This window comes from Drosophila bipectinata, chromosome XL (genome assembly GCF_030179905.1).
Source record: "Drosophila bipectinata strain 14024-0381.07 chromosome XL, DbipHiC1v2, whole genome shotgun sequence".
Taxonomy (NCBI): Eukaryota; Metazoa; Arthropoda; class Insecta; order Diptera; family Drosophilidae; genus Drosophila; species Drosophila bipectinata.
In genome coordinates this window covers 1,396,309-1,409,551 of record NC_091734.1, presented here as the reverse complement: position 1 = coordinate 1,409,551, position 13,243 = coordinate 1,396,309, and the positions used below count along the sequence as shown (strand labels likewise).

Below are 13,243 nucleotides of genomic sequence, written 5' to 3'. Positions count from 1 at the left end.
GAAAAATGCATTTTGAAAATGTTTATTTCTTTGTTAGAACTTTGTTTGTTTATATAATTAATGCTTTAATTTATAATTTTAATCAATAACTGGTGCAGGCAAAAAAAAAAAGCGAAAAAAACGACAAAAAAATATTAATAGATGAGAAATTTATATAGAAATTATATATATATAAAAAAATTATATAAACTGGCACACACACATAATGTATTATGTACAAAATAAAATAAATGCCAATTGGTAGATTCTAAATTCTAAAATCTATATAAAAAAAAATATATATATATAAATGAAAAACTAGGGACAAATAATATATATATTGCTGTGCAAGTCGTTTAAATCCAGAGACCACACAACAAATTGTACACAAATTTAAGATTAAACCTTAAAAACCATAAACCACTTATACATTATATATATATATATATATAAAATATATATAATGAAAAATACAGATTTAACAAAGACGGAACTAGAGCGATATAACAAAGTGTGGTATGAATTCTTAACGTTTAATTAGTCTAAAAAAAAATATATATATATATATTTAAAAAATAAAAAATAAATTCAAATGCGTCTGAAAAAAATACACAATATTTATGTAAAAAAATAGTAAGTTTTTGGGGGAAGATTTATTATTTATTCCTATTCGGATTCGGTTTCAGAGTCCATTGGCATGTCGTCTGGATTGGCCAGATTGGCCGCCAGTTCTTGCAGTATTTGATTCAGTTCGCTCTCGGGCATTTCTTCCTCCTCTTCTTCAGTTTCTTCAGCTGCCTGTGGTTCTTCAGAAGAAGAAGAAGCTTCAGCTGGCTCTTTGACTTTATGGGCCTCCAGATCCTCATCTTCCTCCTCGAATTCTTCATCTAAAAGAGGTTCATAAATATCAAAGAATTTATAAAAAAAAATATTAGAAAACCCACCACTTTCTATTTGGTGATAGCTCGTTGGAGGCTTCTGCTCGTAGTTGACAAATATGGTGGGAAACTCCACGATCGTCTTTCCTGCCAGATTCTCTGAGAGAGTTTGGTTCGCCTTCAGGCGATAGCATCGTCCTTTGCTGTTTCGCACTCCCTCGGCTCGCAACCAAAAGCTTAGCTGCCCAATGCCCGCTGATTGATGGTGGATCAGGTGTTTCCTCTGATCCCGAGCCGCCTCCTGGTCAAGATCCACGTATTTGAGGATTAGAGCCGCCAAGCTGAGCGTCTCATCGCAGCGGGCGTCAACGAAACTGATGGTTTTGTCCTCCTCCACAGGCGGTATGTTTACAAATAGCCACTCGACCCGCCACGAGATGTGCCGCCGCTTCCAGTCGAGGTATGTGGTGTTCTCCTTTCGTCTACTGAAGTTGGGAAGCAGCAGGCGCAGGTTGATGTTGCGCCTTTTGGCGGCAGATCGCAGTCGATGCAGACTCTGGGGTAAGTTTCTGTTTTCGTGGGTGTAGCTCTTGCATTTGTCCGTCTTACGGTTCTCCGTATAGCGGGTGCATTCCTCCAGGAAGCAGTAGTCGCTCATAAACTCACGGGCGGTCATCTCGCTAAGGGGCACAAACTTGGTTCGATCCCTTTGGCCATCGCACTGTAACTCCTTTTTGTGGATTCGGACGCAGGGCAGGCTACAGGTCTTCACCTCACATTTGGGGCAGGCGTAGATGGCCTCCTTGGCGGCACACACCTCGCAAATACCCAGACGCATGGTGTTTGTTTTGATTTTTAATTTTAGCGTGGCTTAGGGATGGGAAACCATCGATACTTGCCAGCTGATACTGTTTGAGTTGCCAACTGTATTGCCAACTAAAAGTTAGTTTTAAAATTAAAACAATAATAAGTTAAAATAATAAATAAATAATTACAAGTTCAATATCTTGTTTATTTATAAGTTTCATTGATAAAATCTGGTTTCTAAGCCTCGCTTAAGTCACTGCCAGTGCTGCCAGACTGTTGGGTTACCCAACTATCGGCTAGTCACACATCTCTAGCAGCAAGCTTTTTAAAGTCGCGTGCAATAACAACGTATTCTTGGTATTATGTTTTTGTAATTGTTGCTGGCCAATTTATAAGTTTCATTGATTAAACTTTGTAAGCCGCGCTTAAGTCACTGCCAGTGCTGCCAGACTGTTGAGCTACTCAACTATCGGCTAATGACACATCGCTAGCAGCAAGCTTTTTAAAGTCGCGTGCAATAACAACGTATTCTTGGTATTATGTTTTTGTAATTGTTGCTGGCCATAATGCGATGAAGTTACCGCCAAACGTAAACAAACCAGATTATGTTATCGGGTGAGTGGTTTTATGTAACTACAGTGTGTGTCAGGTTTGTTTATATTTCCAAACAAGTAATTGTTTTGATTTGTTGTTGTTGTTTTTTTTCTTGCAACTGTTTTGCTGTCATCGGATTTCTAGTTATCTAGATATCGATAAGTGGCGCAATATTTAAATTACTGACACGTGCGTATATTTTATGATTTCATTTTTTTTTTGGGCGGCTCTCTTATCGCTTCCTCTTATCGCTTCCGAATCATTTAGCATATCAGCTAGTCAGTCAGCTAGTCTACTGTTTCTATGAATAAATTGGAGTTGACTGTTCTTTTTTACAAGTTTCTCAGTTTTTTGTTTTTGTTTGGTGTGTGTGTCTCCCCATTCCCCCCAGATACCGCTCACCAGTGAGTGGGGAGAGCTAGACGATCGGCCATAAATATGGCTGCTCACCAACTGAGCCGCTTAGTTCGCCGCACCTGTCATGCCGCTGCGAACACAAATCCGCACCTTTTACGCACCCTCAGCAGTACAGTAATCCCTCGCCGCATGGAAGACATACGGTATACAGCACAGCAGGAGTTCTCCTCCTCCAGCCTGGCGGATCTGGTGCTCTATCATCAAAAAACTCCTTTGAAATTCAAAAGTAATGGATGTGAAAATGGTTCTAACCATGACCATGTCTACAATAATGATGTTAACGAAGGATTTGAGGTGAGTTCTACATTTAATTTTAATATTTTTATGTTTTTACAAGTATTTCCAAGGCAACTCTTTAAAAAAAGTGTAATATTTAAAGCAGGCAGATGTTTTAAATCATTATTTGATGTTTATGTCATAGATATGGCTATAATATCTATAATAATATCTAAAAGATTCTTTAAAACTTGTAAAAACATACAAAAATTGTTAAATATTTTAAGCTTAAAATATTTTAATATTTTTTTAATATTTGTATCTTTTTTTTTTTAGATTGCTATTCAAAAACTAAACTCTCTGCAGTCCAACGATGCTGCCCTCCGGAATTCCATTAAAAATCCCAAAGTGGATACCGTTGTGGATACAATCAAGTATCTGGAGAGGAGCGGCCTGCCCCTGGAGACCCTGGAGCAGCTGTCCTTCATCCATGTGGCTGGTACCAAGGGCAAGGTGAGGGCCTCCCCAAAGTTCATGAACTTGTTTTTTATTTGGTTTTTTGTTTGTTTTTTGTTTTTTGGGGATTTGTTATCCAACTGAAGGTCTTCTAGCTCTCTAGTTAATTAATTAATTAACTTTTCTCACTCTCAGCTCTCCTCAGAGTTCTCAGTTCTCAATTCTCTCAGTTGTCTCTCTATAAGACGGGAGAATTATAGGAATTAGAACGCTGCTAATCGCTCTTCTGCTGATAAGATTTGTTTAGCTTTCAATTTGATATTTTTTTGATGGATCTGTTTGGGTTTTTGGTACCCATTATGGTTTCTTTTTTCAAAGGGTATATCAGTTTACTTTTCAATGAAAGTCTGAAAAGTATATTATTTCATTCTAAAGAACTAGAACAGCCTAGGTCTTTTTTTTGTTTAAAAAAAAGGGGAAGAGAATTCCAACTAAGGGTACCTCCGAGTCGTATTATGATCCCCAACCTCCCTTTCCAGTTATTTCTTGTTTTTGGAACTATCATATGTCCCATTATGGGAGCTCCGTTCCTTTCGGCATGTTGGTATAGATAACAAAATAATGTATATATCAGATATATAAACATAATCGCAGACTTCTGATAGTACTTAACATATGGAGTGTTTCCCTTCCAGGGTTCTACTTGCGCTTTGACCGAGTCTTTGCTGCGCCACCATGGCTTCCGTACTGGACTCTACACCTCACCCCACATCCTGTCCACCAACGAACGCATCCGTATCGATGGCCAGCCACTGGCCAAGGCAAAGTTCACGGAACACTTCTGGAAGGTCTACAACCTGCTGTGGGAGCGGCGAGAGCATGAGCACGACATGCCAGCCTATTTCAAGTTCCTGACCATACTGGGCTTTCATGTCTTTGTGGCGGAGAATGTGGACGTGGCCGTGCTGGAGGTGGGCATTGGCGGAGACCGAGACTGCACGAATATTTTACGAAATGTACAAACTGTGGGCATCACATCATTGGGGCTGGAGCACACGGAACTCCTGGGACGGACACTGGGAGAGATTGCCTGGCAGAAGGCGGGCATCATCAAGCCAGGATCACATGTCTTCACGCATGCCGCGCAGGAGGAGTGCCTCCGGGTGATACGGCAGCGGGTTGAGGAGAAGGGAGCCACTCTGTTCTGTGAGGTTCCCGCCACCGAGGACTACTTCCAGGGGGATGAGAAGTATTCCAGACACTGGCCGACCTTCAATCATGTCATTAGACTGAACGGATCTCTGGCCATACAGTTGGCGATGGATTGGATGTCCCGACAGACGAAGAAACCCCTCCCGCCGACGCCCTGGTCGCCCAACGAGCTCGTCATCAATGATCAGATCCTGGAGGGACTTGCCCACAGCCACTGGCCGGGCAGGTGCCAGCTGGTGGACTGGCGGGGAATCAGACTGCATCTGGACGGCGCCCACACCGTCGAGAGCATAGCCGTGTGCATGGATTGGTTCACCAAGAGCATCAAGGGAAGGTGAGTCACCTAGATTCTAGATGGACCAGGAGGATGAGTAATATTATCCTTTTTTTTTTGTAACAGAAGTAACCCCAAGATCTTGATCTTCAATCGTACGGGAGAGTCGGGTGTGGGGCCACTGCTGGAGGTGGTGAACAGCAGCTGCGCCTTCGACATGGTCTGTTTTGTGCCCAATCTGTCCACCACCACGCCCAATGCTCCCAGCCAGGTGATGGTCCGATTCACGCCCGACATGCAACTGAAACGGGCCAAGGGAATTGGCCAGGAGTGGCGGGAAATATGCCATCGTCTTGGCCAGGAGGATCGGAGTCAGGTGTACGGCACTGTCTGTGAGGTCTTCACCGCCATCCGGGCGAGATATCCTCTGGACAACGGAGACAATGGAGAGATAGATGTTCTGGTAACTGGCTCCATCCACCTCCTGGGAGCGGCGATATCGGCCTTGGATCTGATCGATCAGGGCAAGAACTAAACAGGTATATGTCGTATTCCTTCCATCATAACCATCACCTCCTGCTTAGACCATAGTCCTTAGTCCTTAGCAAGGACTTTAAAATATTTATATTTAAATAAAAAAAAAAAAACAAAAAAAATTAAAATTCTATTCAAGATTTTAAAGTAATTATGAGCCCTGATTAGGGTTGTCGACTTGCCGACGGCTTGGACAGGGTTATCCTGTCCTGCGACGCTTGGCTTTGGTCCTTCCGCGAGCTTCTCAGAAATACGACTAACGACTATAACGGGACTGTCAGGACCTGCCTGAAAGAAAGCTTAAACAGGGGTTGTTTTACAGGATATTCCTTTAAGGGTTGTTATCCCAATCATTGGCCAATGGCATGGCGGCAACCCTGTGCGTAGATAGAGATGCATAGATATGCTCTCTACCCGTCTAACGGTAAACAAAATGGCTAACGGCCGACGGAAGTTTGCGTGTAAACGAGATGGCAACAGATGGACTGATTAAATAACGGTTAAATGGCAGCGGCCATTGCAAAAGTTTCCCAGGATATGTGTTTATTTTTTTTTTATTATTATTTATTTTTGTTGTTGTTGTTGTTGTTGTTAGCTCTGCCAGCGTCGACGCTAAACTGTCTCGTTTACAGCAACAAATCCGCGTAATTCACTTGCCTTTCCACATCTATAGGTGGGGGGGGGGAGGCTGGAGGTTGAATCCTGAATCCTGACGATGTTCGCTAAAAGGATTAATAAACGTTCGGCGTTTCGCATTTCAGTTGTTCATTTGACGCGGCGCTTAACGGTTCTGTTTACAGTTACAGTTACAGTTACTTGTTTTTTTTTTTTTGTGCGTGGAGTGCGTGTGTGTGCGTGGAGAATATTTAATTACACACATCCTGGACTGGCAGGATATAAACCCAAAACCCGCCGGACTTGATAAAAAAATAAAAAAAAACCATAAAAGTTCTTTGAATTTTTTTTGTTAAAGTTTATAAAAGTGCTGAAAATGATTTTAATAGAGTGTTTGCCTTAAAATACGGAACTAAAACAACTTTATTTTGCAAGAGGGATAATATTTTATTTTAAAGAAACAAACATCCAAACGGAGAAAGCACCTTAATCCTTCATCGAAATGCAGAGTTCAAAGTCCTTTTTGATACGCGATCTCCTGGGAGATTTGATCACTCGACGGCAAACAGATTCGGGTGAGTTTTATATAATATCTATTCTATAAAATATAAATATAGCCTTGAAAATATTTTAATAAAAATCTAGTAAAATCGAACTCTAATCTATAGAAATATTCCATTGACTTTAACAACTAGTTTTTATTTAATATTATATCTTCATTTTAATATTAATATCTTACATTTTTAAAAATGTGGACTTCATTAATTTCAAATGTTTTTATGGCATATTTAATTATGAACTTATTATTGAATTTATATTAATAATAACTATTTAAATTAATAACATTGCCTAAGACTAATTGATGTTAAAAAAAAATTTTTTCGAAATTTTGAAGATCTTTTATTTCTATTTTATTAAAATAGTTATTTATTTTTAGTATTTTTAGATGTATTAATCTTAATATAAATGACTTTCTCTCAAAGACCTTATTTTTGTAACGTTTTTTAAGCTTTTTTTAGAAGTTTTTACAAAAAACCAAACATGTTTGAACATGATTTTGTAAACAAACACTAACCTCACTTACTTGAAGTATAAAAAAGGGATTAAATTACAATTTTAAAAGCTTATTGAGGAATAAACGCCTAAAAAAGCCTAAAAACACCTAAAGACCTACCCCCATTATTATTTTAATTAATGAAAAAGCAAAAAGCCACTTAATTGTTAATCAAACATAACCTCAAAAGTCGTATGTCTTAAACGACATTGTTTGGCCAATTAGTCTCTCTTCTTTATTCTCCATCCTTTTTGTCCCCTTCTTTGATGTTGTTTATGTTATTGTTGTTGTGGGGGGATGAGTGTCTAAAATCGCTGACAAATTGCCTTGCTCAGTGTCCTTCTCGCACTCGTCCTTTTACTCTCATTTATCCTGCCTTTGGCATTTAAATCTAACACCTCCGCACAATTATCACAAAAACAAAACTTTTAACAGTGGGTGGGTGTGGGGGCGTGGCAACGAATGGCGAGTGGAATGGAGTGGCAGTAGGGGGGGACGCTTGGGGCAATAATTTAATTGTGGACTGCCTTGTTTGGTTGGTTTTGTTGGCGCAGGACTGCTTTGCTCCGTAACCTGTTCTCAAGCAATTTGTCACGTACAAGCACTTTTCATTGTTTTCTATTTATTTCGTTTTCGTTTTTGTTTTTGTTTTTGTCTGGCTCCTGGCACAGGGACATGTGGGATATGAATGCTATGACAAATCCTTGTGACGCCCACGCACAGGCTGCGAAAGGACACTGAGAAAAACTTGTTAAAAATTTTCACAAACTATAAAAAAGCATGATTTTTTTAATAAAAATACTCAGAAAGTATGCTTTTTGTAAAATTTTACTTAGAAAGCATGCTTTTTGTACTGAAAATACTCAAAAAGCATGGTTTTTGTACTGAAAATACTCAAAAAGCATGGTTTTTGTACTGAAAATACTCAAAAATCATGCTTTTTGTACTGAAACTACTCAAAATGCCTGCTTTTTGTACTGGAACTACTCAAAAAGCCTGCTTTTTGTACTGGAACTACTCAAAAAGCATGCTTTTTGTACTGAAACTTCTGAAAAAACATGCTCTTTGTACTAAAAATACCCAAAAAGCATGCTTTTTGTACTGGAACTACTCAAAAAGCATGCTTTTTGTACTGAAATTTCTGAAAAAAACATGCTCTTTGTACTAAAATACCCAAAAAGCATGCTTTTTGTACTGAAAACACTCAAAAAGCATGCTTTTTTTTTATAAGAATACTCAGAAAGCATGCTTTTTGTACTGAAAATTTTTAAAAGTCATGCTCTTTTATGATAATACTCAAAAAACATGCTTTTGTTAATGAAAAATTCCTCAAAAGCATGCTTTTTTTTACTGAAAACTCTTAAAAAGCCGGATTTTGTTAGTAGAAATGTACAAAAAGCATGCTTTTAAAAAAAAATCTCAAAAAACACGCTTTTTTTTAATAAAAATTATAGAAAAGCAGGATTTTGTTAGTAAAAATGTACAAAAAGCATGCTTTTTAAAATAAGTCTCAAAAAAACGCTTTTCTTAATGAAAATTCTCAAAAAAGCATGCTTTTGTAGTGACAAATTCTTAAAAAACATACTTTCTTTTAAGAAAAATTCTCAAAAATCGGGGTTTTTGAGTAAAAATGTAATAGAAAGCATGCTCTTTTAATAAAATTTGTCAAAAAACTCGCTTTTGTTCTCAAAAAGCATGCTTTTTTAAAGAAAATACTTTAAAAGATTGCTTTCTAATTAAAACTAATGAAGAAAAATCATTTTTTTTATACATAATAATGAAAAAGCATGCTTTTTTTTAATGAAAATACTCTTAAAAGCATGCTCTATTATTGATAATACTCCAAAAACGTGAGTTATTATTGAAAATACTTTGAAAAGCATGCTTTTTGTAAAAATTTTGATAATTTATGTGCCCAAAGACATCTTCCTTGTACTTCTATTCATTATCTTTAAAATACAAATTCAATTTTAAATAATTTTTAAAGATAGTAACTATTTTTTTCGCAAGTGCATAGCATAAGGCCTCAGGTGCTTTTTCGTCCTCAGACTTTGCTTTTTGGTCCTCGTAGCTCCGTGTGGGGTTTTTGGGTTGTTTTGCTAATTAGTCATGACATTAAATAAAGTTTAGCTCAACAATTAGAACTATTTAGGGGCTAATTGTTGTCAGTTATGTGTGAGAGAAAGTAGAACTTTCACTTTACCTTATTTTCTTTCTTGTAAAGGACTTTCTAAAGGAACGTGTGTTTAAAAATATTCCAATAATTGAGTCCTTCAACTAAATTGCGAAATGCGAAAGTACGTCATCCTTAAACCAGACTAAATTGCCGGCACACGCGCTAAAAAATACATATATTCATATTATATATATCTGTTCAGTTTTTTTTTTTTTTTCTTAAGCATATGTCCATAACATATATCTCACAGTTCAAGTGCCTATTAAATGGCAATTGTGCCGCAAATTGATACGACGTGACTTTTCGAGGAAAAAGAAAAGGACTCACTCGAGACGCTCCCCAGGATATCCTTCCACACATTCCACACATAATTGAATAACCTCCCAAGCCACCCACCCACCCAAGCCACTGAATCCTGTTTCCTCGAATCCTGTCTGCTCAGTATCGGTATAAATAGAATCACAAGTCGAAATCCATTTGGGGTTAAAATATACACAGATATAAAAATAATTTCCGCCCTTTAAAAGGGGCGGAAAAAATGCAAAAAAAAAACACACACACAGGATTCCTTGCTGGGCGGACACACGTGAGCGCCTGTGGCGAAGGACTATTCAGAGTCAAAGATGTACAGACACTTGAAAAAAATATATATACTGAATGGGAAATTGTTTTAAAATAATCTAAAAGGGTGTATAAATTTTGTATATCTTTTTAAAAAAAAATAGCTTTATTTAAAACAATTTAAAATAATACTTTTTTTTATATAAAATATATAATTGTGGTTTATTTTATTTTAGGAAGAAAATTTCAAAGAGTTTTAAACCTTTAGGAAAATATCCTTTCAAAGATATCCTTTATCCTGGCTATAAAATATATAAATTATTAAAGTAGTAATCTTGAAATAGTAATCTTATAGCTAAAATAACAAAATAATATTTAAATTATATAAAAATAATCTAAAAAGCAAGAAAAACCTCTTAATATTAATATTAAAATATGAATTCAGGGATCTTTTTTTTGTATTTTGGTGACGAAAGCGCATGCTATGTTTATTAATTCAAAAAAATTCATTAGTTCAATTTCTATAATATATTAATGTTAATATATAAATTATTAAAGTAATAATCTTTAAATAGTAATCTTAAAATTACTAAATTACTAAATTAAAAATAATCTAAAAAGCAAGAAAAACCTCTTAAAATATGAATTTTTCGGATCTTTTTGGTATTTTTGTGACGAAAGAGCAGGCTATTTTTATAAAAAAAATGTTTTTTAAAAGTTTATAAAAGAAAATTTCTTAAACTATATAAATTATTAAATAAAAAAACCTTTAAAAAATGTCTTAACAAATAGCTCCCTTGATTTTTAATTTTAAAAAATAATATTCCTTAAACCTAGTCCGAAATATAAAATATTTCTCCCAGTGTCAAGGATAAAGCTATGAAAATTCCAATGGGAAACACAATCGAGAGCCACAGACGACACGTGAATTTAATCAGACAGCCCGCAGAGTCCTGTGAGTCCGCCGAGTCCTATTATAGGAATCAGGATGTGTTGGCAGGATATAAATAACATGTTGATTACTCCAAATTACAAAAATTACAAATTGCAACTCATCCGATTCGTCCTTATCGTGGACCGACGCCCACTTTATTATTTTTTTTTTCGATAAGGATATTTAGCCCAATAAGGATAATTACTTTCTATCGCAAGTGGTTGCACGCGTTTCCATATGATATCCTTTTCAAAATCCTCCTTTTTTCTTTTTTCAAAAACTTAAAAGCTTTTTTTTTTTTTCTGTTTTGAAACAGAACTGGAACTCTCGAATGATGATTCGGACATCGATATCGAGGACCGGTCCACGCCCGATTCCACAGCCGCCGGCTGCCAGCAGGATCTGCTACTGGCGCACCGTCACTCGCACCACCACCACCACCTGCCGCACCACCACCCGCATCATCATCAGCATCATCATAATCATCATGGCTTTGCCCACCACCAGGACGAGTCCAGTGTGGAGTCCTGTGGCTCGGCCACCCCAGGTCCTGGCAGTGGTGCCAGTCTAAGTGCTGCTGCTGCCGTTGCCGCCGGTCTTTTGGCGGCTGCAGCTTCCGGGGGTGAGGGCGCATCTAGCAGTGCAGGAGGAGGAGGAGCTGGAGGATCTGGTGGCGGTGGAGGATCAGGCGGTGGAAGTGGCAACGGCAGCAGTGGTGGACCAGGTGGCGGCTCCTATGCGGATCACAAGCTGCAGCTGAGCAAGAGCGGACGGAAGCCGCGTCGCCGGCGCACCGCCTTCACCCACGCCCAGTTGGCCTACTTGGAGCGCAAGTTCCGCTGCCAGAAGTACCTCAGTGTGGCGGATCGCAGTGATGTGGCCGAGACCCTGAATCTATCCGAGACCCAAGTGAAGACCTGGTACCAAAATCGACGGTGAGTGTGCTCAAGTTTGGTGACGAATGCCTTAAAATCTGATGAGACTTTCGTCACCGGTATATTTAATTCTCCAAAAAAATGTTTTAAAATTCTTAATTTTTTATAGAACCAAATGGAAGCGCCAGAATCAGCTACGTTTGGAGCAACTACGTCACCAGGCCACCTTGGAGAAGGACTTTGTGGTGCAGGAGGGTGGTGGCGGTGGTGGGGCATTGGGATGCTGCCCCACTGGGCTGAGCGGTTCGTTTAGTGCCGCCGCTGCCGCTGCCGCAGCTGCCAGCAATCCGTGCAATTTTCTCACATCCGCTGCCGCGGCGGCTATATTCCGGAATGTTGGCTATGTCCACGGATGTCCCATGTAGGAGACTCCTCCAAGTCCCACTTAACCACCAAAAGCCTATGTATATAAATCGCCTATTTACAAAAAAAAATACAAAATAACTTTTTGTGCAATAATCGAAAATGGAAAGTGGTTTATAAATCTTAAATTAAAAAAAAAGAAAACCCTATATAAATATATATGTATGCCAACTTAAAGATATAATCATAAACTAGGATAAACTGTAATATATATATATATATATAAAAGGATTCAATTTTTTTTTGTTCTTTGCACTCTATGAAAGTGATTTTTTTTGCCAAAAATAAAAATTTAATTGCATGTTTTGAAGCGTTTTTTATAAGGTGGGCTGTTTAAATTTTAAACCTTAAACTTTTCGCGCCAAACACCTGTTTAGTGTTGGTAAACACATGTATGGGTGCATACGGCAAGGATCTGCTCTCTGAGCGCAGTTTTCTCTCTGCCTTCTTCGCGATCGGTTCGTTTTTTCCGTTCTCTCGCGTTGTCTTTTATTAAAAAACATTTATATTGACTTGAAAAGTGTTAATTATCCTTTTAAATAATTAGTTTTTGTTTAAAATGTTTCAAATATAGTCTTATTAAAAGTTATTATTTAATTAAATGAGAATACAAGTGATTTTTAAATATCTAAAGCGTGTGTTTCTTGGATTATTATCTTAAAAACTCATTAATATCCTTAAAAATACTTTCAAAACTTAAAAAATATAATTATTGCATATTTGTTTAATAAATTTAACGGATTTTGAGTTTATAAATGGCGGTTCTCAGTGTTTGTGTGTGTGTGTGGAAGCAGCTCCTGAGTAAAGTACCTATGTTGAAAAGGAACAAATAACGGAATATGTAGAGATGTGAGTTTGGACGAGGGGATGATCCAGTTTCAGGTGAGTTTAAATATATTTATTATTTATGGTAGAAATTATTATTTTTTTTTAAATATATTTTATTACTAAATTCTTTGATCCTGATATAGTGTTGAATAAAAAAATTTTTGAGAGGAAAAAACCAACAAAATATATAATAAAATAGATTTTAAATGTAAGCAATATTTATCACTCATTTAAAACATAATTTAAAAGTAAATAAAACAAAGGTAAGTGTGTCTACAAAGTATCAAGTGAATAAAATCTTCAAAATCAGGTTTAAAAATCGTAAAATCTTTAAAACCACAATCTGTTGCTTTGGAAAACCCTCTAAAGTCTAGACCATTGGCCATTTTGAAAAATAATCAATGCCAGAC

General features: G+C 37.3%; 3 protein-coding genes across 4 annotated transcripts in view; 2 read left to right on the top strand and 1 right to left on the bottom strand.

Moving 5' to 3' along the window:
- The window catches only part of LOC108120146 (box C/D snoRNA protein 1), a 142,159-nt gene extending 140,401 nt beyond the window's left edge, over positions 1–1,758 (bottom strand). Inside the window, exons 1-2 of the mRNA XM_017233673.3 lie at positions 924–1,758; positions 637–866 (exon numbers count right to left, since the gene is read on the bottom strand). Of these exons, the coding sequence (XP_017089162.3) occupies positions 646–866; positions 924–1,695 (993 nt within the window). The 5' untranslated portion in view covers positions 1,696–1,758 and the 3' untranslated portion in view covers positions 637–645. The remainder of the gene's footprint in view (positions 1–636; positions 867–923) is intronic.
- Positions 1,759–2,138: 380 nt separating this feature from the next.
- On the top strand, positions 2,139–5,425 carry Fpgs1 (Folylpolyglutamate synthase 1). Of its 2 annotated transcripts, none has more exons than XM_070282947.1 (5): positions 2,139–2,279; positions 2,650–2,969; positions 3,228–3,404; positions 4,043–4,893; positions 4,960–5,425. In XM_070282947.1, exons 2-5 carry the CDS (start codon positions 2,697–2,699, stop codon positions 5,366–5,368), a joined length of 1,710 nt encoding a protein of 569 aa, XP_070139048.1. In that variant the 5' UTR covers positions 2,139–2,279; positions 2,650–2,696; the 3' UTR covers positions 5,369–5,425. The 2 variants fall into 2 exon arrangements, with proteins under 2 accessions (XP_070139048.1, XP_070139051.1); XM_070282950.1 differs by having other exon boundaries at positions 2,145–2,279; positions 2,606–2,969.
- Positions 5,426–6,443: 1,018 nt separating this feature from the next.
- LOC108119351 (homeobox protein B-H1) lies at positions 6,444–12,072 on the top strand. Its single transcript, XM_043209756.2, has 3 exons — positions 6,444–6,557; positions 11,024–11,642; positions 11,752–12,072. The coding sequence occupies exons 1-3, from the start codon at positions 6,485–6,487 to the stop codon at positions 12,005–12,007; spliced, it is 948 nt and encodes a 315-aa protein (XP_043065691.1). The 5' UTR covers positions 6,444–6,484; the 3' UTR covers positions 12,008–12,072.
- The last annotated feature ends 1,171 nt before the right edge of the window (positions 12,073–13,243 follow it).